Here is a 23,575-nt window from a genome sequence, read left to right as displayed (position 1 = left end):
TTCCATGTGAAATGGAAATGATTCTGCACTGCTGGGATTGGGCTAGCTCCCTCCAGGCTTCAGTTGTCCCTTGGGATAGCCCAGTTTCCTCTCCTTGGTGGGTTTGGGATACACTTGAAACTAGTAGTCATTGCTGGGACTCCCACCAGCAGCTCCTGGGAGAAGCCGGGGGAGTGGCAAATCTGCTTTTCACATTGGCTTGCAGTCCCAGCTACCTAATATCAAGGGAAATAAGACTTAGGTATGTGGACCAGGATGAAGTCTTCTGTACAGAGTGAAAGAATAAGGGAATAAAAACCATGAATAGGCTGTGGAAAGGAGTGGCTGGGTCACCTGCCTGGGGGGGAATGAACCTCCCACAGGACTTCATGGTTGTGCAAGAGTTGGGCAACGTTTGGCCAGGGTGGAGAGGCCCTGGCAAAGGCATTTGCACTCCTAATGGATTCCTATCTCCTTCATGAAGCAAACAAGTATTAAAGTTCTGCATAGCACTTTAGGAGGAAGAAATCGATTGCCTTGTCTAGCCTACCATACTTTATTTGTATTTTCTTGGAGTTTTATTCAACAAACACCCACTGTAGCAAAGGCACTGGGCTGGAGACCCCAGAGCGTCAAGAGAAAATGAGGCATTTCTGTTTCTGCCCATAGGAGCTACAGTTTAGTGGGGGCTGGGTAAGGGGAGGACAAGCATAGAGGCGATCGCAGCCAAGGCAGGAGATGATGAATGCCATGACGGGGAAGCGGGGCATGTGGTTTCAGGGCTTCTGCAGAGGAGAAGCGGGATAGAGTGGTGTTGAGCATAGCCCTGGAGCCAGATAGCCTGCGTTCAAGCCCTGGATCTGCCCTTACTTGTTGAGGCATCTGGGATAAGTTCCTTAAACACTCTGTACCTCTGTTCCCTCAACTGCAAAGTGGGGGTCATTATAGTACTGTCAGAGGGTATGTTTTAATGCTCATAACGTTGGTCTTAGCTCTAAGACTAGAAAGGAGGGCCTGTGCTGACCTTAAGTTAGTGACTGACAACCTCCAGGCCTCAGTTTCCTCATCTGTACATTAAAGGGACTGGGTTGGACTGGATAAATGCTAATACTTTATTCTAAAATTCTATTCTGCAATTGTGTGTACATTAAGTGCCTGCTGTGTACCCAGTACTGTGCTAAGCGCGGTGGGAAAGAGAAGAGGTGGAATATGTGCTCCCAGCCCTCAAGAAGCTATAATCTACATGAGGAGAGGACATTAATATTCAGGATAGTTTTGGAGAATTAGAGAATATTAGAAATTAGAAACTTGGTCTTATGGGTATGAGAGAATAGAAGTAGAGAGCTTAGAGTGGACCAGAATAGTCAAGAGATTTGACAGCAGCCATCGGTCCGATATATAGAGCTACAAAGGCTGTAGACAAGAGCTCAGCCTTGTTCACCAAATCCCAGAATTCTGAAGCTTGGAACATTGCATTAATATTTAAGTTAAAGTTGAACTGTAGGGGCTTCCCTGGTGGTGCAGTCGTTAAGAATCCGCCTGCCAATGCAGGGGACATGGGTTCGAGCCCTGATCCGGGAAGATCCCACATGCCACAGACCAGCTAAGCCCGTGCTCCACAACTACTGAAGCCCGCACGTCTAGAGCCCGTGCTCCACAACAAGAGAAGCCATTGCAATGAGAAGCCCGCGCACCACAACAAAGAGGCTAGCCGCAACTAGAGAAAGCCTGCGAAGCAATGAAGACCCAACACAGCCAAAAATAAATTAATTTTTTTAAAAAAAAAGGTTAAACTGTAGAAAAACAACAGTTATCTATTTAGGATTTAGACGGAGTAAGATCTGTAAAACTCCTTGCTTAAAGCAATAATATGGTCTGAAACTATAAAGAGGCACACCCTGGTTTTCCATGTATTCCTGGATGGTCATTCTGGTAGAACCTATAGTGTTAGTTCACTTGCACGCCTCAGATTTGAACAGCCTGGGCATCCGGCGGTGTTCTCAGCCCCTCCTCTAGAGGGCAGCACACAGAGGTGGCCCTGCAGAGTCCTCCAGCCACAGCTTTGGTAGAGCTTAGTATTCCTCATGCCTCCTTATCAAGGATGAGTTCTGCTCCTAAGGACCCTCCCCCTTAGGGACTCTAGGCCCTCTCTCTCCAGCAGTGTTTGCACTTAGGTTTTGAGAAACCTGCCTCCTGTAGCCCTACTATCTCAGTTTCTCAAGGTAGATGTGCAGATTAGACCATTAGTGACCCTGGCCTACACAGGTGACAAGACGCTTAACAATAGTTGGCAGATTGATGCGTGCCAAAAGACTGGTATAGACAGTAAGTTTACCCCGTCTAGCAAACTGGGGACACCTCCTGGAAGGGGTGAACCGGGGGCTTGAGTGGGCCTTGGAGAATGAGTGGAGGCCAGGTCAAGTTGGCAGATAAGGTGGGTAGAGGCACCAGGTATGTCCATTTCCCCCACCAGTGTCCCCCACACACAACTACTCCTCGCTAAACAAACACGGGCGGCGGCAAAGCCAGTTAGGTGTGGGGGAAGGAAGCGAGGTAGAGAGGACAGATGAGGCACAAGCATGATCTCCCTGGCCTCAACCAGTCACTGAGAATTTCTGCTCATCACCCAAGCGGTCAGCAATGGCCTGGCTTGATAGGCCGGTTCATGACCTCCTGGCTTCAGATGAGCAGACCGCAAACCCTCACAGAGCTCTCAGCCAAATTTCCGTCAGAGCAGGGCACCCAGAAATCCTGTGATACATGTCAGCACCCTCTGTGAAGGCATGAGTACGTATCGTATTTGCCTCCACACAGGCGCCCACCAAGGTAGGGAGGACAGATGGGGTCATGGAGGTTCAGAAGGGTGACGGGTGCAGTGACTTGCTGTTACAGCCCTTTGGAGAAAATCGGAGATGAAAACGGTTCGGAACTCGGGTCTGCTTTCTAGGCCAGTTTTCCAAGCACCTTTCTTCTCTCCCAAATGGTACCCTCTCTCATTCTCCCTTTTCCGCTCCTTTACTTTCATAAAAAAGTTATTTTTTCCCAGATAAGCAAGATGGAATCAAACTTTGCAACCTCCAAATGTATGAAATAAACATTATTCCTAATGAGCCTCTGGGAAAGTGCTCACCTTTGAACTTGGCCAAGGATTACGGAGCAGAGAAAATGTCTTAAGAACTTGATAGAGTGTTAGGGCTTCCTGGATTTTTAAAGTCAAGTTACATATTACATTTCTTTTCCTTAATAAGGGCAGTTCCAGAAATCCTTCCTGATGATTAGACCATGTCCAAAAGCGGAGACCTACACTCCTGACGCTGGTTTGGGGCTTGTCATCTGGGTGCTAGGCAACAACAGGACGGGAGGCGCTGTTTCCAGAATGCTCCTACTTTCCTAGGTCTCAGCCCCTACTCTCTGGGTCCTTGTCCGGGGGGAGAGGAGCATGTAGGCTGTCCTAGGGTGCGGTAAGGGGAGCCCTGGAACAGAACAGGGAGATGTTCAGGGAACCCAGTAGCTAAAAGGTGATAGGGCCGAGGAGGGCTCCCACTAAGACGAGCTTTTTTTCTGGACACCTTGCTTGTTCATTGGCCTGTGCTCATCTCTATTTCAGTTTCTAAGAAAATAATAAGAGTTCTGTTAAAAAAAAAAAAAAAAAAACTTTCCTAAGGATAAAACACCACTGGCTATCTCTATAGTCTCTGCCTGCCTCACATGGACTATTAGACATTTTAATTTCCCTAGCTATTCCCTCATAAGCTAAGAAGTTCATCTATAGACATCAAGGTGCGTCCTTCACAGAAGGACATATCCAATTAGGAATGTGTAACTGCAGAACATATTCTGCTTGAGGTCCCAGAACATTTGTGCTGCCCTGGGTTTGTTGTAACAAGCAGAAGATATTTTAATTGTTTACTTTTTCTTGAAACTTTTCCTCCAAGTTTCCATCTTCATGCTTTTAATCATGACCAGTAAGCTCCGTGCTCTCCCATCCCTGTGATGGCATGAACTGCACCAGGCACCCCTAGTCCCACAGAGGTCTACAGTACCAGGGCTTTATAAGCAGAACCCAGCAACGTGGATGTCTGTTGCGGAGCTGTTACTGCTTCGTGGCAGAGGCTGCCTTTCTCTGCATCCCAGCCCCCAGTCCCTGCACACGGGGAAGTTTAGTACACAGACCCTGAATTGAAAATACCCCATGAACAGGCTCCCTCCTGTCCTGCACCCGCTTAGTGCAGCTTATCTTTTAAAATAAGCCATCCTGCAAAGAGCAAGTTCCCTTGGTGGCCTTGGGGTTTGTTGGAGGTTCTCTAGAATCGGCAACTTAGCTGTGACCTCGGAAGCCTTGGCTCTGGCTAGGGAAGGTCTTTGCGCCAAAACAGGCTCAGTGCCCATGGAGATAATCACCTCCTGTAATATCCACACAATCATCTCATTGTCAAAGCACAAGGAATGCAAAAATAGAAGAAATGCCACAACAGGGTTGCCCCATGGTTCAGCTAACCCAGGCTTCTGCTTCTGGCTGAGGGCACCCTGGGACACCTCGGGAGGGACAGTCCCACCCGTTGTTCTGGGTCGGCCCTGATTGGTTAAGGCCCATGCTCCTAACACCTGAGCTGAGCGCCTCTTTACCAGGCCTCATCAGGCCTGATTCTGCACCATCTTCTCGGGAACCCCTTCACCCCCTTTGTCCTGGCTCACTCCTGTTGTCCTTAATATCTCCCTGAGAAGCCCTCTGTAGTCTCTGTTTCTCCTCGCCTTGGTCAGGGCACCCACTGTGCTCCCAGAGCTCTGGTTACTGACTTCTGCAGCAACAGTTTCAATCTTACATGTCAGGCATGATTCTAAGCACACTGCGTGTGTGTAGCACTTACTCCACACAAGAGCCCAGGAGGCAGGGACTTTGAGAGGAGCTGTTTTACAGGACACTGAGGTTTAGAGAAACCTAAGTGACTTGCCCGGGGTCACAGAGGAAGCGTCTGAGCTCCCAAGCCCAGGTGGTCCATCTGACCCATGCCCTGGCCTGCTTGTCCATCCCCCTCACTAGGCTGTCATCTCATTGTGGGCAGGGACCTGTCTTTCCTTCTGTATCCCCCAGTGCCGAGTGGACACTCAATAAATGTTGACTTAATGAAAGCAAAATTTCACCAAACATAAATGCCAGATGGGATTTAAATTCCAAAGAGCCGAACTTCTTGCCAAAAAGCTAAAATGCAGAGGAGTACTTGCTCTTTGAGCTCAGTGATTGTGCCTTTTTAAAACACTGGTTGCTTTAGGACTTTCTTCTACATGCCGCAAAGTTGGGGGATGTAGTGTGTACAGGACAGATGGGTTTGTCACAATCTCGAAGGCGATCAGAAGTCACTCCAATGAAACCAGAGCTGCATCTGGCATTTTTTAAATAATTAGAAACAACCAAGCAGGAACACAGAAAAGAGCATTTCTTAGTTGATTCTGGAGAAATGAACCTTATCCTCCTTCGCACCGGCAGCGGGATTTGCAGTGTCCCAGGCACAGCTGAGACACAAGTCATGAGAACCACCACCAGGGTTACACAGCGCCCCTCCACTCAGGTCTCCCCACATGGGGGCTAATCTTCTAAATGGTTTAATCAAACCCACTGTGGCCTTTGAGGCTACAGGGACTTTGGGGCTGTTTTTCCCCTGGGCTTAAAGTCTTTCTGTGCTGCTGACTCACATGTTAATTATTGCTTTCTGCAGAGCGGAATTAGCAGCGCTGCCCCACTCGCCTGCCTGGATGTTATAGGGCTGTGCAGCCCCCGGCCCTTTCCCGAGCAGTCAGGGGGCCAGCGTCCCAAACACAGAAACCAGGCTTCACTTTAGAGTCTGTGGGGAAAGGGCTGCTGAGGGCGCTCTGCTTGGCCCAGGCTTCTGAGGGTTAACCTCCCAGTCTTTTGACCAAAATCTCCTGAAAAGTGTAGGCAAGAGCTTCAGTTCCCTGTCACCTGTCAGCATTAATGGACAGAACTGGTGTTTCACAGAAATAATATCGACTTATTTTCTCTTTGACTGCTGGGCTGGATAATGAAGTAAAAATGACATTATCTCTAATAAAAGTGATTTGCAGCAATCACTGATAGAATCTCAGTACCAGAGATTTGCCATTAGCAGGTTAGTCAGATAAGGGGAGCAGCTGGGTTCTGTTAACCCCCTCCTGGTCTGGGGGGTGTGTGTGTGTGTGTGTGTGTGTGTGTGTGTGTGTGTGTGTGTGTGTGTGTGTGTGTGTGTGTGTGTGTGTGTGTGTGTGTGTGTGTGTGTGTGTGTTAGGGGGTGGGGTTGAGGTTAGGGGACTAGATTTTTAAACATTGACGTTTTAGCTAATGGTTTATTCCAAAGTGTGGGTTATTCTCCAACCCTACTTGCTTACCTTTAGGATTGTATTGGGTTTTTAAATTGTTTGGTTCTTTTCCCTTAGGATTTTTGTGTTTGGTAGCTTTCTTTCTTTTTCTTTTCTTGGTTTGGCCCATTTTCTCACCTCCATGTTACATCACCGAAGGGGTGGAACCCTGGCCAAGCCCTGGCATCCTCCTTACCAGAAATCTGACTCCCAGAAGGTCATCTACACATATGACATGAGGGCTTTGGGCAATGGGTGGTATTGGGCAACAGACGGTTCTGTTGTGTCAGGGAGGTGGGGTCAGAGGCAGAAACCTCCCTGATCTCATCTGGAGGGTAGGGAAGAGGAGGGAGAGGAGGGGAAGGGGGAGTAGGGAAGGAGGGGGCCACCGCTGTCCGCACTTGTTCACCAATGTCAGTGAAAGCTGAGTGGCATCTGGCTCACTGAACACCCCCTGTGATGTGGACAGCAGGCACAGCCAGCAGCTTCATATGAAAACCTCCTTAGGGTATGGGGATCTGTTTCCTGGGAACAGCGAGGAGTCATCGGATATTAGGTAACCTAGTGATGAATGCAGCCACCATCACACCTCTTTATTAACCCACTTTCTACCCAGAAAGCAGCAAAGCATTATAACTCTGCAATCCTAATCCCACTGCTGGGGGATCACGGCTGGTTTAGCCTTCATCCAGCTCGCCGTGTGTATCTGAAAGAGCTAGACGAAATTGTTATCTTTGGGGTAAGATGCAGTGCCAGCCTCTGTCATACATAAGCGGCTTGAAATTTTGCCTCTGCCCTCAGAGAAGATCCTTGAGATGAGGAATACTAAGGTGACGCTACCTTGCAGTTAAGTGAAACAGCTCAGTTCTCCAGGTGTTCAGGGCAGGGGTGAGAGGGGGAGATCAGCGTGGGCTGGGTAGTGTGATCAGGAAAACCTCTGATGGTGGTGGGCCTATGTTGGTTCTGAAAGTATAGGATTTGGAATGTAGGAAAGGAAGGATCACATTTCAGATGGGAAAAAAATAGCTGGGTGGCAGGTGGGGAGCTGAGTTATGGGTGGTGGTGCAGAGTGTTGTCTGGCTGGAGCAGGGGGTGTGCTGCAGACGTGTGGCAACTAGGGTTGGAAAGCAAAGCCGGGGCTGGTAGACCTTGAGGGGCATCTAGAGCTTGAACTTCATCGTGAGGGCAGTAGGGAGCCACTCCTCTTTTTTCAATAGGGGGATGACATGCTGAAATGGTTCGGGGGAAAAGGGGGCTGCGCTGGTGTGCTGTTCCTCTCTCTGAGGTCTGATTGGAAGTGTATTCTTCTTGATTAGTGGTCAAGGAGGTGAGGGGCAAGGGGAAACAGCTAGGGGACGGGGGCTAAAGTCTGAAAATAAATGCAACACCCCTGGAGCCAGAGGAGGCGTGCACCCTTGGTCCAGTTTTGTTTTCATCCCATGGGTAGCGTTTGAGTTACTATTCAGCAAGAATGCCTTGCTGACGTCTCTGCGGGCTGAGCCGAGGCTCCAGCTTGTGATGGCCCAAGGGTTGCTGCCATATTTAGAGCTCTTAACAAAGGGACTTGTTTCCCCTGGCTTTTCTCCCAAGGAAGAGGGGTTCTCACATTCGCTGTCCCATGTGGCAAAAACACAGCCAGCAGAAGAGGGATCCAGGCTGGGTTCTGCGCTGCCCACCACCTGGTACCTCGGCCGCTAACTAGTCAGTGGGGTAGGCAGTTACCTGATCATCGCTTTAGTTCCCAGTTCTCTTGTTGTTGACAGCCCTCCTCTGTGCTTGGCATCTTGTGGTCACTCAGCCATGTGTGTTGAGTGAAGGCATTCTCCCCACTCTGACTTTTCCCATCTTGCACCCTCCCCTCCAGCCCGTCTCTTGAACACCGGCACCCCTGCTCACTCCCCAGCAGTGTCTTTGTTCTCATTCCTCCTGCCCTCGTGATTGCCCCCCCCCCCCGCCCCCGTAACTGCCCCTCCTTCGAATGCCCTCTCCGGTGCCGCGTTCCCCCCATGTTGTCCAGCCTTGCAGACTCTCTTTGCTCAAACTCCCGTGGCATCCACTGACCACTGGGCCAGGCCTTTGGGACTCGACTCTTCACTTCTCTGCAAGCGCCCTGAGGTCAGGAGTGGGCGTTCCATCTTTCGCTCTATTGCTCACAGCCCCAGCACGTGAAAAGAGATTCACAAATATTTGTTGAATGAGTGGAGAGAAAAAGCTATTGCTGGGGGAAAAAAAGCCACAACCCTGTTTCCCAGATTGCTCAATATTATCATTTGAGAGCATGATAGTAATATGGGGAAGACTTTTTGGCATTTCCCATGGTTTTTGATGACTTCTCTACCAAAAGATGGAGTGTAGCTTGTTAAATGTGTGTGAACATCTCACTTCACATCGTAGTATGACAGGGCAGAAATGGGACAAAGCAAAGGCTTAACCTGTGACCATATAAACAGGCTGAAAATTGTGGTTCTAAAGGAGAGAAAGGGTCTCTGAGTTCTCTCTCGGTTCCTTTCTCTCTCCTTTTATTTTGCCTTTGCTCACTTTCTTCATTCTGTAGACAGGGAGGCTAGAAGGGGTTATGGGATGGGGGGAGGAATGAGAGAGCCCGTTCAGATCCCACCCTTCTCTTGCTGCTTTGAAATGCTCTAAAGACCAGGCACCAGAAGTTCTGGCATCCAATTGGGATTAGTAAGGCAGATCCTATGGGTGTTTCACTATTAACATATGATCAGGCATCAGTCCTGATGAAAAGACTAAACAGATGTTGTTTCCTTTGAAATTAAAGTGTCTAAAATGAAGAAGAGAGAACTGACCCTTAAAATCATGTTCAGTACTTGAGAAGAGTTCCCTCTGACAATTGTCTATTCCAGTTTTGGCTTTTTAAGTTTTTTTCAGCCAGAATGTCTGACGACACTGCCAGGGGAATTGCTGCCCCCTCCTTCCTGAATATACCCAGCGCTGGCCCCTGAGGCAGCCCAGTTCTGTTTTCTCATGACACAGTGATTATTTTTGGCACTGCACATATTTTCTCTAATGTTATTACTCCCCCCCCCCGCCCCCACCCCCCACCCCAGTCCTTGGTTGCCTTTTGAGGAGCAATTGTTTGGGCAACTCGGTGTAAAGCATGGGGTTAATTTTACTTCCGTGTGGTGTGGGGGGGAGGGAGTGGGAGACAGGAGGCCTTCTGCTTTGCCTCCTCTGCAGCACCCCGGCCCCCATGAGGGTGCCAGCGCAGGGGTCCTGTCCCCCTCACCCCCGCTCATGAAAGAGCCTGCTTTCACCAGGCTCTGGACTCACCATTCATCCTCTCTGCCGACAAGATTTGAGGGGCTATCTCGAGGTGACGCTGGGGGCTGCACCTCAGGGACGGCATCTTAATGACTTGACTTGGCGGGCGTTAGAACAGCCCCATTCAGAGTGAGTTCACTCCCTGTGCAGTTGGCTCACTCGGCCTCTGTCCATAGATGTTCTCTTGTTCACGCTGCGTGAGGAAATGGAGATTTCCAAGTGGGAAGCAGACTTCCCAGCGCTTTAACTCTTCCCTGAAGGGGAGAGGAGCTGCAGAGAACGAAACACAGTCTCAGCTGACCCAGCTGCAGCTCCCGGGAGAGGAGCAAGACTTTTATCTAATGTCTCCAGGGCTGGGGATGGAGGCCAAGGCACCAGGGATCACATTTTCTTTCCTCCCGGAGAGGGAAAGGAGAAGAGTAAAGGGCACACTTGAATTGTCCTTACAGTCAAGCAGCAAATATTCACTTAGTTTGTCTGCCCTGGTCCAAGGTCCCATGAAGGATGCACAGAAGTAGAAGATGTGTGTCTGTGCCCCACCCACCAAGGCACCAAGGTCCTTACAGTCTAGTTATAGCAGCAGGAGGTTTGCATAGAAAAGCCAGCAAGACCCTTTAATGAGGGCCAGTGAGAAATTTGGGCAGGAAGCCCCTTGGAGAAGGGAGTGAAGGTGGCCAGGGAAGTGGCTGGGGGAAGTAGGGCTGGAACTGGCCCCAAGGCATGGAGTTTTAAGAGATAAGAAGGGGTGAGATGATAGCGGTGGGGAAGATGTGAAGGGAGAGAGGAGCACCAAAGTAGGACTTAGTGAAATCCCATAAAGAAATATAAAAAGTAAGATGCTTCCTGGCAGAAGAGGAGACCTGCCTTGTCAGACTTTGGGTGGCTGTGGATGGATAAGGACAGCATCCGAGTAGCACTGACCCAGCCAGACGCTGGTATCTCCCTCATGTCCTTGGTCTCCAGATCTCATGTGTCCCCGGGTCTCTTTCTATTTACACTGTGGACACAGACCAGTAGAATCAGCATCATCTAGGAGCAGAACCTGAGGTTAGAAATGCAGAACCTGAGGCCCCAGCCCAGACCTACTAAGTGAGAAACTGCGTTGTAACAGGATCCTGGGGTGATTCGTGGGCAGAGTCAAGTTTGAGACGTTCTAGACTGTGTGACCCCACTGGCAACTGTCAGCAGCGCTAGTTCAGACCCCAACTTTGATTCAAAGAGCTGGGGAAACACACACACACAAACATCTTTGAGTGTCTCTGAACTACGGCTCTTCCCAGATGGAAATCTTTTTTTCTAATTAGGAATTGGATTAGAATTTTTATGTCTTCCATTGTTTATTTGTTTTTTTTTTGTAATTGATTAATTTATTTTTTGGCTGCATTGGGTCTTCGTTGCTGTGTGCGGGCTTCTCATTGTGGTGGCTTCTCTTGTTGTGGAGCACAGGCTCTAAGTGCACGGGCTTCAGTACTTGTGGCAGGCAGGCTCAGTAGTTGTGGAGCACGGGCTTAGTTGCTCCGCGGCACGTGGGATCTTCCCGGACCAGGGCTCGAACCCGTGTCCCTTGCATTGGCAGGCAGATTCTTAACCACTGAGCCACAAGAGAAGTACTAGATTTTTATGAATGATCTAGAACAGCAAGCGACTTTGAAGAGTTCACAGAACAGAAATCATTTAAGTGGTTTTTATCTAATGTCTCCAATTTGTACCACTTTGTACTAATTATGCTTTAGAGGACTCCAGAAGAACAGATAATGGGGTCCTTTCCCTCCAGAATAGGTGGTCTAGTTAGGGGGACAAAAGCTACAGAAGTGAAGTGAGTGGAGAACAACGCAGGGCCGGATGGTGCAGCACAGAGTCTCTGAACTGGGATGCGGAGAGGTCAGCGCAGGTGAGGCCTTCCTGGAGAAAATGGGCGGTGGGAGGTCCTGGAAGATGAGTGCAGTTAGGTCTAGGGATGAAGAGTGTGTCCTCCAGGAAAGGTGTGGCGAGGGGAAGAGCAGGCGCTAGGTGTTAGCCACCAAGGGGACGGTAAGCTGCTCCCCACTCCCTCTAGAGAAAGTGCTTGCCTCATGCTGGGAAATCCATTTTACATCTGGGGCAGGGCACTTTTTTCTTTATCCTTCTGTGCAATTTCTTTGTCAGTTCTCTTAGCTGAAGGCAGTGTTGTAGGAACAGGATGGCTGCATAGGCAGAATGGCTTGAGCCAAACCCTAGACTGTGCTGTTGGAAGCTTGTGGGATCCAGAGGAAGTAGGCTGCTGATGGATAGAAGCCTTAAGGAAAACCCTAAATCAGATCGGGTACCAGCTTGGGTGTGGGGAAACAGCCTCACGTCCAAGGAAGCGGACCAAGGAAAAGAGTCTATAGCGAGAGTGAAACCTGTAACCTGTGGTGTCTGTAGATGCTGAGAACAACCTGTAACCTGTGGTGTCTGTAGATGCTGAGAACAACCTGTAACCTGTGGTGTCTGTAGATGCTGAGAGCAAAGTAGGAACTTTTTTCCTTTGTGAGACAGACATCTCCAAGCAGAGACAAATGATCCCGCTGGGCCTGGTTTGTCATCGTGGATCTGACCTAGAACAAGAGGGTGACCAGGATGTCCCCTCTGCTGCTTCCCAGACCAGGAGCTCATCAAATTAAGCATCCTTAGAGGGTTTCACCCCCGATACACCCGGCTCAGCTGAACCTTGTGAACTTGCGAAAGGGATCTGCTTATGGGCATTTTGGGGAAGGTTGCCTGATTGCCATCAAGAGTATAGGATTTAGGGTCAAATGGCAGGTTTGAGTGCTAGGTCCATCACTGGGGGACACCAGGCATGTCACTAACATGTCCTTGGAGTCTGTTTCGTCATGTGTGAAATAGGGGTGATACACTCCTTCCTCCCCAGGTTGTTCCAGGATTAAGTCAGAGGCAGTGTGGTGAGAGTCCTTTATCCGACGACAAGCGCTGCGTGTGGTTCTTAGCTGTAGCAGCAGCAGCCCTTCGGCTTGCTGAGGTTAATTAGTCCCTCAGCTGGAGTCTGCACAGTGGAGGGGCTCGGGCAGTAGCGGGCATCAGAGGCCGGAGAGGACAGTGGGGAGCCAGGCAAACGCTCCTTGTGGACGCACGCCTTCCTCCTGTCTTCATGGGGAGTCTTCTCTATCAGTGCACTAGACATGCTGAGATCGGGGTAGGCGGAAAGAAAACCTTATTTTTACACTGGGGCATGAGGTCCTGCTGACCCACAAGAGTGGCCATCTTCGCAGAGCTGGATTCTCCAGGTTCAGGACAGTTGGTCCTCTCTCTTCAGATGTTTTAACCTGGACACTGCATGAGGGGAAGAGGAAGCCCGAGAGAGCCGGTCAGAGGGCAGGGAACGTTGCTGAGACAGTGCGCACACCCCGCTTTTCCTTCCCCGGGTATCTCCCTCTGCAGCACTTCCTCTGGGGCTCCACATTCAGTAATGGTGGCCATGATCCTGAAGATGCTGTTACCAAGTTCGTCTCCTCAACTTTCAGAGGCGATCACGGTGAGGAAGCCATGGGGAGCTGGCGGCAAGCCGGATATGTCATCTTGTGTTATAAAAATAAATTAAACAGCAACACCTGATACAAAGGTAGTTCTCATTAGTGTTATCTATAACAGCTAGAAATTAGAAATCATTTCTGAACATCTGTCGAGCGCATTGTGATCCACCCATACAATATGATATTGCTGGCTGTTAGGAATATTTCTAAAGAGTTCTGTAAAATGCGATAAAATGTTAAGTAACGAGCATAAATCCAGTGAGAGCTCAGTTCTTTTCTTTATACCTCTCTGTATTTTCAAAATTGCCTGCACTAAATATGCATTACCCTTATTCCACCAAAGCCTTTTTAAAAAGTGATACCTTAAACTAGGTTATGAGATGGTAATGCATAATGAAGGTCTATTTCCAATTGTGTGACACAGCTAGTGCTGCTTGCCAATGGGCTCTCTGTTCACATGTCCTTGAAAAAGTCAGAGCTCAGGGGTTTGGTTCCAGCTCCACACATTCCCATTAACCTTTCTGAGCCTCAGTTTTCCTCATCTCTAGAATGGGAATAACGGTGCCCGCTCTTTGTATCTTGCTGGGCGAGATTTACAGATTAACATACAAAGTGCTTTGTAAGGTGTAATGAGTGATACAAATGTAAGGCCGTATTCCTCACTAATATGTTGGCTAGGGAAGCCCGCTACGGTGTGGGCTTGGTGAAGCCAGCACAGGCACAGATCGCCACTGTCACTCCTGTGCATGCGCGCTCTTCCCAGCTGGGCTGGAGACTGCACATGTCCTCAGATGACGTAAGGAGCTGGGTCATCTGGAGCCCCAGATGGGCTATACCTATGGGGCTGCTTGGTAATTGGGTCTGCTGCTCTCTTCCCCAAGGCTGCCTGGGGCCCAGAAGGCCACCAGATAAGCATCTCCAGTGGGCCCCGAGCAGATTTGACCATTAGAGGGCCATGTTGGGTGGGCCCCAGACATTACTGTCAGCTCTGAATGCAGTCCAGGCCCTGTCTTCAGGGGCACAGACCACCAGAGTGGGTCAGGGAGCTGGGGGCGTAGCCCCAGGGGAGGGGAGGTGGGGAGGTTGAGAAATGAGACACTTCCCAGGATTCCTCCTTCAGGGCAGGGCTGAGTGAAAATACCTGTTCTTGTTTTAGCCACTCCAGCCCTGACCTCTTCTTTGTATCCCTGCTTTTAGGGCTTTTGATACACTAGTCTGGAGTATTAGTCTTATCTCTCAGTTGGGCTGTGCTCTCTTTCAGCGCAGAGACCAGGCCTCTCACAGAGGCATGTGTCTTGAAGTGTATTGATGCCTTTCCCCCTTGTGGAGTTCTGTCTGATCTGCCCAGTTTCGCCTGAATTTGCTAATGTAATTTCTTCCATTTTGACTGGCTAACTTTGATGCCCTTTCCTCTCCTATATAATATATAATCTATATAATAGATTCCCTTACGCATCACTACTGTCTTCGGCAAACACCAGAATATCCCAGAAAGTTGGCCACCACCACCGTCTTTTAAAATATCTTGCCACTCCTTTGGAATTGCCTTCAGAGCCAAAGACCATTCTTTTCAGTACTTTCAATTGTGGCAAGACCTTATCTTTGAGGGCATATTTTATTCTTTCAAACAACTGAGACCCATCCACAGCCAAGTCTGGTGGCTACACAGGATCATGTCATTTGGGGTTTAAAAGGATGTATGTTCGGGCTTCCCTGGTGGCGCAGTGGTTGAGAGTCTGCCTGCCGATGCAGGGGACACGGGTTCGTGCCCCTGTCCGGGAAGATCCCACATGCCACGGAGCAGCTGGGCCCGTGAGCCATGGCCGCTGAGCCTGCGTGTCCGGAGTCTGCGCTCCCAACAGGAGAGGCCACAACAGTGAGAAGCCCGCGTGCCGGGGGGAAAAAAAAAAAAAAAAGATGTATGCTCTATGAAGTATTATGATTGATTTTCTTGTGTGACTCTGAGGTTCTTTCTAAAGGACCTCCCAAAATACTTAGAGCAGTGGCCATTTCACCAGAATAAAGTTTGTACCTTCTCCCGAGGTGGCTATTTTGAGGGGCTGTTGCCTTTTATGTGGCCTCGCTTCAAGCCTGTCTCCTTATTTTCACCTCCCTCTTTCTGTCAGTCATAGCCTCTGGGACAGTGATGGCCACATGAGCTCCTAGATAAATAACTGTTTGGTTTATGATGGTGACTCCAAATTAGCTGAGTGTGGCCACAGTGCATGGTAGGGGGAGAGGTGTGGTTAGGTTTAAGAAGTAGATCAGGGTTTCAGTCCTCCAAAGACAGGTGATCACTGGCTCAGAAACCTTTTACGAAGCCCTCCAGGTGATTCTTCTGCAGGCTAAAGTTGAGATCCATTGCTCTGCAAAATTGGGACCAATGCCACTGCATTGGTCAGATGAGAAATCTGACCAATGAGATGAGGATGAGATGAGGATCAGATGAGAATGTTTATGAACTGCACCTAGCCCCAGTGATCAGTAAATATCAGTTTCCTTTTCCTTCCACCAACAAAACAAAACAAAACAACCCACACAAAAACAGCCTTTTTATTTTAAAGCTGACTGCTTTGCAACAGTGGTCCCCAGCCCTGGCTGCACAGGAGGATCACATGGGAAGCTTCAAAACCCCTTAACAGGCTGCGCGGCAGGCCTATTAAACAGGACTCTCTGGGGGCAGGTGTAGAACCCAGGCATCAGTTTTTTGAGGCTTCTCTAATGATGGCTGTGAGCAGCTAGGATTGAGAAGCACCGGCTTTGGTTCTGCTCTAATTTATTTATTTATTTAAATTTATTTATTTTATTTATTTATTTTTGACTGTGTTGGGTCTTTGTTGCTACGCGCAGGCTTTCTCTAGTTGCGGCGAGCCGGGGCTACTCCTCCTTGCGGTGTGTGGGCTTCTCTTTGCAGTGGCTTCTCTTGTTGCAGAGCACGGGCTCTAGGCATGCGGGCTTCAGTAGTTGTGGCTTGCGGGCTCTAGAGCACAGGCTCAGTAGTTGTGGTGCACGGGCTTAGTTGCTCCCCGGCATGTGGGATCTTCCCAGACCAGGGCTCGAATCTGCGTCCCCTGCATTGGCAGGTGGATTCTTAACCACTGCGCCGCCAGGGAAGTCCTGTTCTGTAATTTAATCCATGAAGCAATCAACCCCTAGGTGTAGGGCAGCCACTGGTCCTGATCTCTGGGACCTGAAGCTGGCACGTTCCTTCCTTCAGGCAGCCCTCGTGCAGCAGTGGCACAGCCTCAGTGAAGCGTCTCAAAAGCCCCCTCCCCATTGCATTTGACCTTCATTTCATTCATTTACAGCCTTCTGCGAATTGGCACCAGCTTAGAATTTCACCACCAGCCAATAGACTGATCCAAGCTGGTTTAATTAGCTTCAGTCTTTCTCCTTAACCTGCTGAAATCCATTCTGCTTCTAAGCCTTCGAACCTTATAGGGAACAGGTGTATTGTTTTGATACCCTGATGGCCCACAGGCATTAGGCGTGGGAGCCCTAATCACGCTAAAGATCAGAAGACTATGGCTCATTAAGCAAGCAGCCCCGTTGGTGCGGTGGGCGACAGCTTGGGGGCCGCAAGCCAGGCTGACCAAGAGCTGATAATGGTTCCATTACTGACTTAAGTAGGGATCTCTAAGCCAGGCTTAGAGCAATAACCCCAAAGTTAAGGAGAAGTTTTTAAGATAATGAAGCTCTGGGCAAAGCGGCTTTTCCCTGGTTGAGTTATAGCAGGTGCACGCTGAAGCTTTAGGACCGTCAGTTTTGTCTTAGCTTTTGGTTGGCTGCCTGGTCCCTAAGTGGTTTTTTCCCCTTAGTTGGGATCTAGTGTTTCAGAATTTGAGTTTTTTTTTTTAAGATGTTGGGGGGTAGGAGTTTTATTAATTAATTAATAAATTATTAATTAATTAATTTTTGCTGTGTTGGGTCTTCGTTTCCGTGTGAGGGCTTTCTCTAGTTGCGGCAAGCGGGGGCCACTCTTCATCGCGGCAGAATTTGAGTTTTTAACTTGGGGAGAATACGTATAAATTTGTGTATATGAAATGTCCCCCCAAAATGAGAGAAACCGCTTGTCCTCCACCTGTAGCTTGGAGAGAGACATTCGTGCAGGCTGGGCCTGCAGCTTTTTTCTGGAGCACTGTAGAGGCACCTCGGATGGCACTGCACTGCACGCCCAGCCGTGCGTGATGCAGGCTGCGTCCTGCACCGATTCCCCTTCTTCCTACTCACACTCCATTTGAGCTCGGGTATTGGCTCTTAATCCTACACCTAAGGTTCCAGGTCTTTTTCCGAGGTGAGTGAGTGCTCACCTAAGGGCAGCATCTCCCCGCTACCCCACCATGGAGTCTTTACGTCGCTGTATCTTTTCCAAATCGTCACCCTTCTCGTCTTCCCGTAGTGTACATGGACATCCAGTTGGTGGGAAGGTAGACAATAAATAGCAGTTTCCTTGCTGCCAGGGGAGAACCTTTGATCTTGGACCCAGAAGAACTAGGTTTGAGACAATGTCTTTTAGCAAGTCACTCTACCTCTCGAAATCTCCACTTCTTCATCTATTAAATGGGGATAGGAGTTTCTCTCTCTCAGGCGTTTTGTGAGGCTCACATGAGATAAAGTGTAAAAAATGGGCTTTCCGCATCCCTCGGACACTGTACAGTATTGCCACTTGTCCTTCTAGGATCAGCTGGACTCCTGCCTCACTGGGTAGCCTGCCCTGACCTTGTTGCTGACATCAGCTTGTTTCTTATCTTAACCACCTATTGTGCTTATTGCCTGTGTTTATTTCTCTGGTTCATGGGCATGTTTCAACTTGTTGGCTCCCCAAACAGACTGCGTACTCCTCGAGAACAAGGAATGTGCACCTCCACAAGGTCCGGAACGGAGCTCAGTAAACACTTCTGGGTCCACGCGAGACACAGTCAGCCAGGGCCACATTCATGTGGTGTGTTCCGTATACCATGTTATTGTGCAGGAACCCCCTGTGGTCTCAGGAGGACCACCAAGAAAGACAGGAGCAGGGACTTTGTAGAAAGAGCAACTGGAATAAGAAATACATTTCTGAGTCTTTTCTGATGATCCGGAAAACTTAAATAAAATATCTTTTTACAAAAAACCCAGAGAATTCTAATATGCCATGTCTAGAATTATCATTAAAAAAAAAATCCTGGTCTATTGCAGTGAATTCTAACACCCATCTAGGGAGAGAAAATAAGGCACAATGAAGCCTCATTGACCTAAGAAGGGTCAGCTGCATGACCCAACAAACTAATCAAAATCAGCCTGACCGACAAATACACCTGCAGCCCTGAGACAGCATTGACTTGGCAATGAGCAGCTGTAGGGCCAAAGTCTGACCGTGACTAATGCTCAGATTAGCCTGGCAGTGGGATCATTACTATCTGTCTTGAGGGTTTCATTGGTGGAGAGCTTTCTAGTACTTCCAACCCTTCTACCCTCATCTCGTTTGATCTTGACAAAGAAGACACGAGCTGGCTCCCATTTCAGAGATGAGGCAGTCAGGGCACCGAGAATGCATTTTCTTGTTCAACATCAGATAGCTAGATAGTGTATGGCCAGCACGTTAAAACACCAGTCCTCCTAACTTCCCGTCCCCTGATCTGTTGGCTTGAGAGGCCCAACCTGGGGTAGATGGGGTGAGGAAGTCAACTGGGTGCATCAGCTAGGCCAAGGCAGGTCTCACCTTTACACTTAGCATTAATTATTCTTGTTCTTCCGTGTTGCTAATTCAATATGGCAGCATTACACATGTTTGTCTGTTCTTCCCAGAGTCAACGTTAGACAGATATCTCTGGGCTGTGTCAAGGTTAACTAGATAATCCAATTAAAGTCATGCTGGTCCCAGAGCACAACTGCAAAAACAAAGTAGCTCAAGTGGAGCTCAGACTTTTAAACCCAGAGACTGCATGTGATTCTCAACCTTTCTTTTTCTAAACGTTAAGATGTTGCTGTTTCTTTATTTCTTGCTAAAGCCACTACCTCCAACTGTTAAGCAGTAGAAAGAGTATGTATTGGCCTGAGAAGAGATGGCTTCTAGCCCTAGCTCTACCGCTAATTAGCAGAACTGCCCTAAGTAAGTAACTTAACCTGGTCGAGCCTCAGTTTCCAGATCTGTGAAATGGGGACAACCAGCAGTGCCTGCCTTGCCCATCTCATATGCAGGGGGTGAGGATGGAATTAGACAGGGAGCACCCACATGTCTCAGGACATCTAAGTGTCTGCCCACTGACTGTACAGGGAGCACCCACATGTCTCAGGACATCTAAGTGTCTGCCCACTGACTGTACAGGGAGCACCCACATGTCTCAGGACATCTAAGTGTCTGCCCACTGACTGTACACCCTCCAAGAGCTTATGTAGGCACTTGCTTTGTGACCTTGAGAAGTTACGGATGATGTCTGAGCCTCAGTTCCCAAGTGTGTAAATACGCTCACAATACCTACCATAATTGTGTTAAGAGGATTATAATGAGGTAATACATGGAAGGTTCTCAGTGCAGCACCCGACACAAAAGTGGGTGTCAATAAACATTTGTGTGGCCAAGGGAATGTAGTAGGAGCCAAATCTCAAAGGCCATTGGCAGACAGAGCACCGACTCCAGACGGCCTTTTCCTTCCCTGGCTCTTCCTCCCTGTCTGCTCTTCCACTTCAAAGAAGGGGCAATGGCAAAGGGAAGCGCTGTGCATGCAGACACTGATGTAAATGTCACATCGATGTAAATGTGCTGGTATCTCTTTCACCCAGGAGGCCTTCTCTAGAGACCCCTAATGGCTGGTCATGTGTTGATGATGCTTCTGTTGGGGAGCACGACGGTTGTGCTGGAGAGTGGAATCCAGTGTCCTGAAGACGCTGGCTCTCATGACACGCAGGTGTGATGGGTACAGTTGTAGCATCCTGTCCCCTTCCCACCCTCCCTTCCTGGGCCAGGATGCGTGCAAACCTCGAACAACTGTTTTCGCTCCACAATCAGAGGTCAGGATTAAAATGCAAATGAGGGGGACTAGTATACAAACTGCCACTACAGGCTGGAGGAAGAGCAGGGTGATCCTAAGGGCAGGTTCTGAAGGCGTGGGGTGCAGGGACGAGAGTTCTGAGAGCTGGAAGTCAGGGGCAGAGGAGGAAACGTGCATTGGGTGAAGGAAACAGAAAAGGGAGATAGGACAAGAAAAGCAATTTCACTCGTTTCACAATTTTTCTGAAGGTTCTTCCTGACCATTAACAGCTGTTGGAGTTTCCTCCTGCAGTCTGAGTCTATGAGGCTTGATCCATCCAAGGAGCTGGTTGTTTTGTTTTTCTAAAATGAAGCATGTGGTAAAGTCAAAACAGTGCCTCTGCCCCACATCTTGGCGGTTTGAGAGGCGGCGTGTCAACATTCCGGGAATCCCAAAATACTGAATTTTCAGTCCAGATAACAGGCTGTACAGCCAAACAAAAGGAGAAGCAGCCCCTGATTTTGGAAGTCTCAGGAGAGAGGATAGACAGAGCAAGCTGGAGCCGGTTGGGTGAGGCCTTGAGAGCCGTGAACTGCATTGGACACCTTTTTAAAAAAATAAAGACAAACTTGTTTATTAAACAAGAAATACAGGTTTTTTTTTTTTTTTTTATAGAAACATAAGAAAATACAGAGAAGCACTAAGAAAAAAATTCCTCCTAACCTCACTGACCTGACACTGTAACATTTTTGAGCCTAGGGAGGCAAGACATCATTGATGGAGAGGAGCCTGGATTCCGGGGCCCAGCTGCCCGGTGCAAAGCCCCACTTCCCCATTTACCTGCGCAGAGGCTGCAGGTGACTTACAGCAGTCTCCCCTTATCCACAGCTTCACTTTCTATGGTTTCAGTTCCCCACAGTCAACCCCAGTCTGAATATATTAAATGGAAAATTCTAGAAATAGGCAATTCATAGGTTTTAAGTCTCATGCCGTTCTGAATAACATGATGAAGTGTCCCACCATCCCATTCAGGACATGAATCATCCCTTTGTCCAGCGTATTTGTGCTATATACGCTACCTGCCCATTAAGTATAGGAAAAAACCTAGTACAGGTAGGGTTCGGTAGTATCTACGGGGTCAGGCAATCCACTGGGAGGCTTGGAATGAGTCCCCCGTGGATAAAGGGGGACGACTGTACTTAGTCTCTAGGGACCTGTTTCCTCATCTGTAAATTAGGGGTAATAATAACAACTACTTCCAAGGGTAGTTGTGAGAATTAAAGAAGCCAGTGCAGTAGTGCTTAAGACAGTCCCTGGAACATAGTAAGTACCGTATACGTGATAGCTGTAAGAATAACAGTTATTAGTATAGGAAGTGTTATGGATAATACATTGCCATGAAAACAGGATTATACTGTACTCTTTTGTAACATTTTTACTCTCACGATGATCTTTTCATGAATATATTTGTTATTGATATTAGCTAAAATTGACTGCTTGCCATTGGGATAGGCCTGGCACTAAAGACTTTACAGAAGTTGGGGGCTTCCCTGGCGGCACAGTGGTTAAGAATCCGCCTGCCAACGCGGGGGGCATGGCCTCGAGCCCTGGTCTGGGAAGATCCCACATGCCGCGGTGTAACTAAACCCATGCACCACAACTACTGAGCCTGTGCTCTAGAGCCCGCAAGCCACAACTGCTGAGCCTGCGTGCCACAACTACTGAAGCCCACGCACCTAGAGCCCGTGCTCCACCAACGAGAGAAGCCACCGCGATGAGAAGCCCGTGCAACGCAACGAAGAGTAGCCCCCGCTCGCCGCAACTAGAGAAAGCCCGTGAACAGCAACGAAGACCCAACGCAGCCAAAAATAAAATAAATGAAAAATAAATAAATTTATATTAAAAAAAGATTTTACAGAAGTTATCATATTCAATCCTCACATTAACTCTGTGGGGCAAGTACTGTATTACCACTTTACAGATGAGAAAACTGAGGCTAATCAGGTTAAACAATATAAACGTACAGAGCTGGTGAGTGGCCCTCTGTCCTGCAAGGAGAAGGAAAATGAGGCCTGCTGGTAGCCTGTGCTGGCAGGATTAAAGAGGAATCGTGTTTGTGCTCAGTCCTTTTTAACCCTCAGCAGGTGTGCACGTCGGGACATCAGACTGACGGGTGTCTGGCTGACTGTTCTTGGGCTCTAGTGGCATTTTCGATTTTTACGGTGGAAATCACTCTCTGATACGAAATGGGATCTAAGGTCCCATACTGGGCTTCATTGTCTCTGAGAGCATTTTATCCAGAAGCAGATCTTCATCTTGTTCTCCAGAGGCTTTGACACAGCCATCTGGGCCACTGGCCACAGCTTCCTCACCCTTCCCTCTCCGTCCCTGGGCATTCGCCTCAGTCCCCAGATAGCCCTGGACCAGGTCCCAGGCATTGCCAGTGGATTGATTCAATCAGCAAGGCTTTGTTCAAACCCCACCCACGTGAAGCCCTGTTGTGGACTCCATGGCGCGCAGGAGGGGAAGGCGGCCGAGAAGATACGAGACGCGTGAAGGCAGAACTGACAGTACAGAGCTGACTCTCTGCGGCTCAGGTGACTGGCGTGAGCCCGCGTCAGCTCATCGGAAGGGTCCAGCCGTGCCGTGGGTGGGGAGTCCCGGGGATGTCGTGACCAGGGGTGTGATGGGATGACAAGTGACGTGCTAGAGACTAACCCCTGCCTCTCGATGTAGGAGTAGCTCGGAGAGGAGGAAGGAGAAGTCCCGAGATGCTGCCAGGTGCCGGCGGAGCAAGGAGACGGAGGTCTTCTACGAGCTGGCCCACGAGCTGCCCCTGCCTCACAGCGTGAGCTCCCACCTGGACAAGGCCTCCATCATGCGGCTGGCCATCAGCTTCCTGCGTACACACAAGCTCCTGTCCTCAGGTGAGGCTGCGGGCCCCCGGGCTCCTTCCCCACGTGCCCTCGCACACAGGAGGTGCCACTGGGCCAGAGTTGGAAGGCCACTGGCACAGAGGGAAGGTCTTCCTCCCCAGGAACGCGCACTCTGCAGACCTCCCACCCATAGAAACGCCGTCATTGGCTCTTCGTTCTCTTTCGTTGAACATCTTTCCAGCAGTGGCCTTTGCAGTGAGTACAGCCACGGGCTGAAGAGCAAGGGCAGGACCAGGGGAGTGCTTGGAAGCTGAGGGGACAGAGAGGGCTGCGAGGGTGAGGGCAGCTTTTGCTGGCTCCCAGTTCCCGCGCTCTGGCTGTCAGACCCACACTCCAGTCGAGGGTGAGTGAATCCTCAGGAAGCATCTTAGTGCTTATCCACGGCCACTTTCTCCAGAGCGGAGGTGCGCCCATAGGACCTTTCCCTCTTACTAGTCAGGATGCCAGGCAAAGTATGCAGTGTCTCTGCTCTTAGTTTCCTCATCTGTTAAAAGGGGTTAAAATACTTACTGCATGGGGTGTCTTTAAGCATTAACTGAGAGAAAGTCTGTAAAGCACCAGACCC

The 23,575-nt window shown here is 49.2% G+C and overlaps 1 protein-coding gene across 2 annotated transcripts in view; it reads left to right on the top strand.

The window, feature by feature from the left end:
• EPAS1 (endothelial PAS domain protein 1) overlaps positions 1–23,575 on the top strand; it is an 88,996-nt gene that overhangs the window by 26,759 nt on the left and 38,662 nt on the right. Inside the window, exons 2-3 of one of the 2 annotated variants that reach the window (XM_079941259.1) lie at positions 13,033–13,126; positions 22,811–23,001. In XM_079941259.1, the coding sequence (XP_079797385.1) occupies positions 22,953–23,001 (49 nt within the window). In that variant the 5' untranslated portion in view covers positions 13,033–13,126; positions 22,811–22,952. The remainder of the gene's footprint in view (positions 1–13,032; positions 13,127–22,810; positions 23,002–23,575) is intronic. The other variant, XM_079941257.1, reaches the window with a different exon arrangement.

This window comes from Stenella coeruleoalba (assembly GCF_951394435.1).
Source record: "Stenella coeruleoalba genome assembly, chromosome: 13".
NCBI classification, from domain to species: domain Eukaryota; kingdom Metazoa; phylum Chordata; class Mammalia; order Artiodactyla; family Delphinidae; genus Stenella; species Stenella coeruleoalba.
The sequence above is the reverse complement of the archived record's forward strand: the minus strand, read 5'-3'. Positions and strand labels throughout refer to the sequence as shown.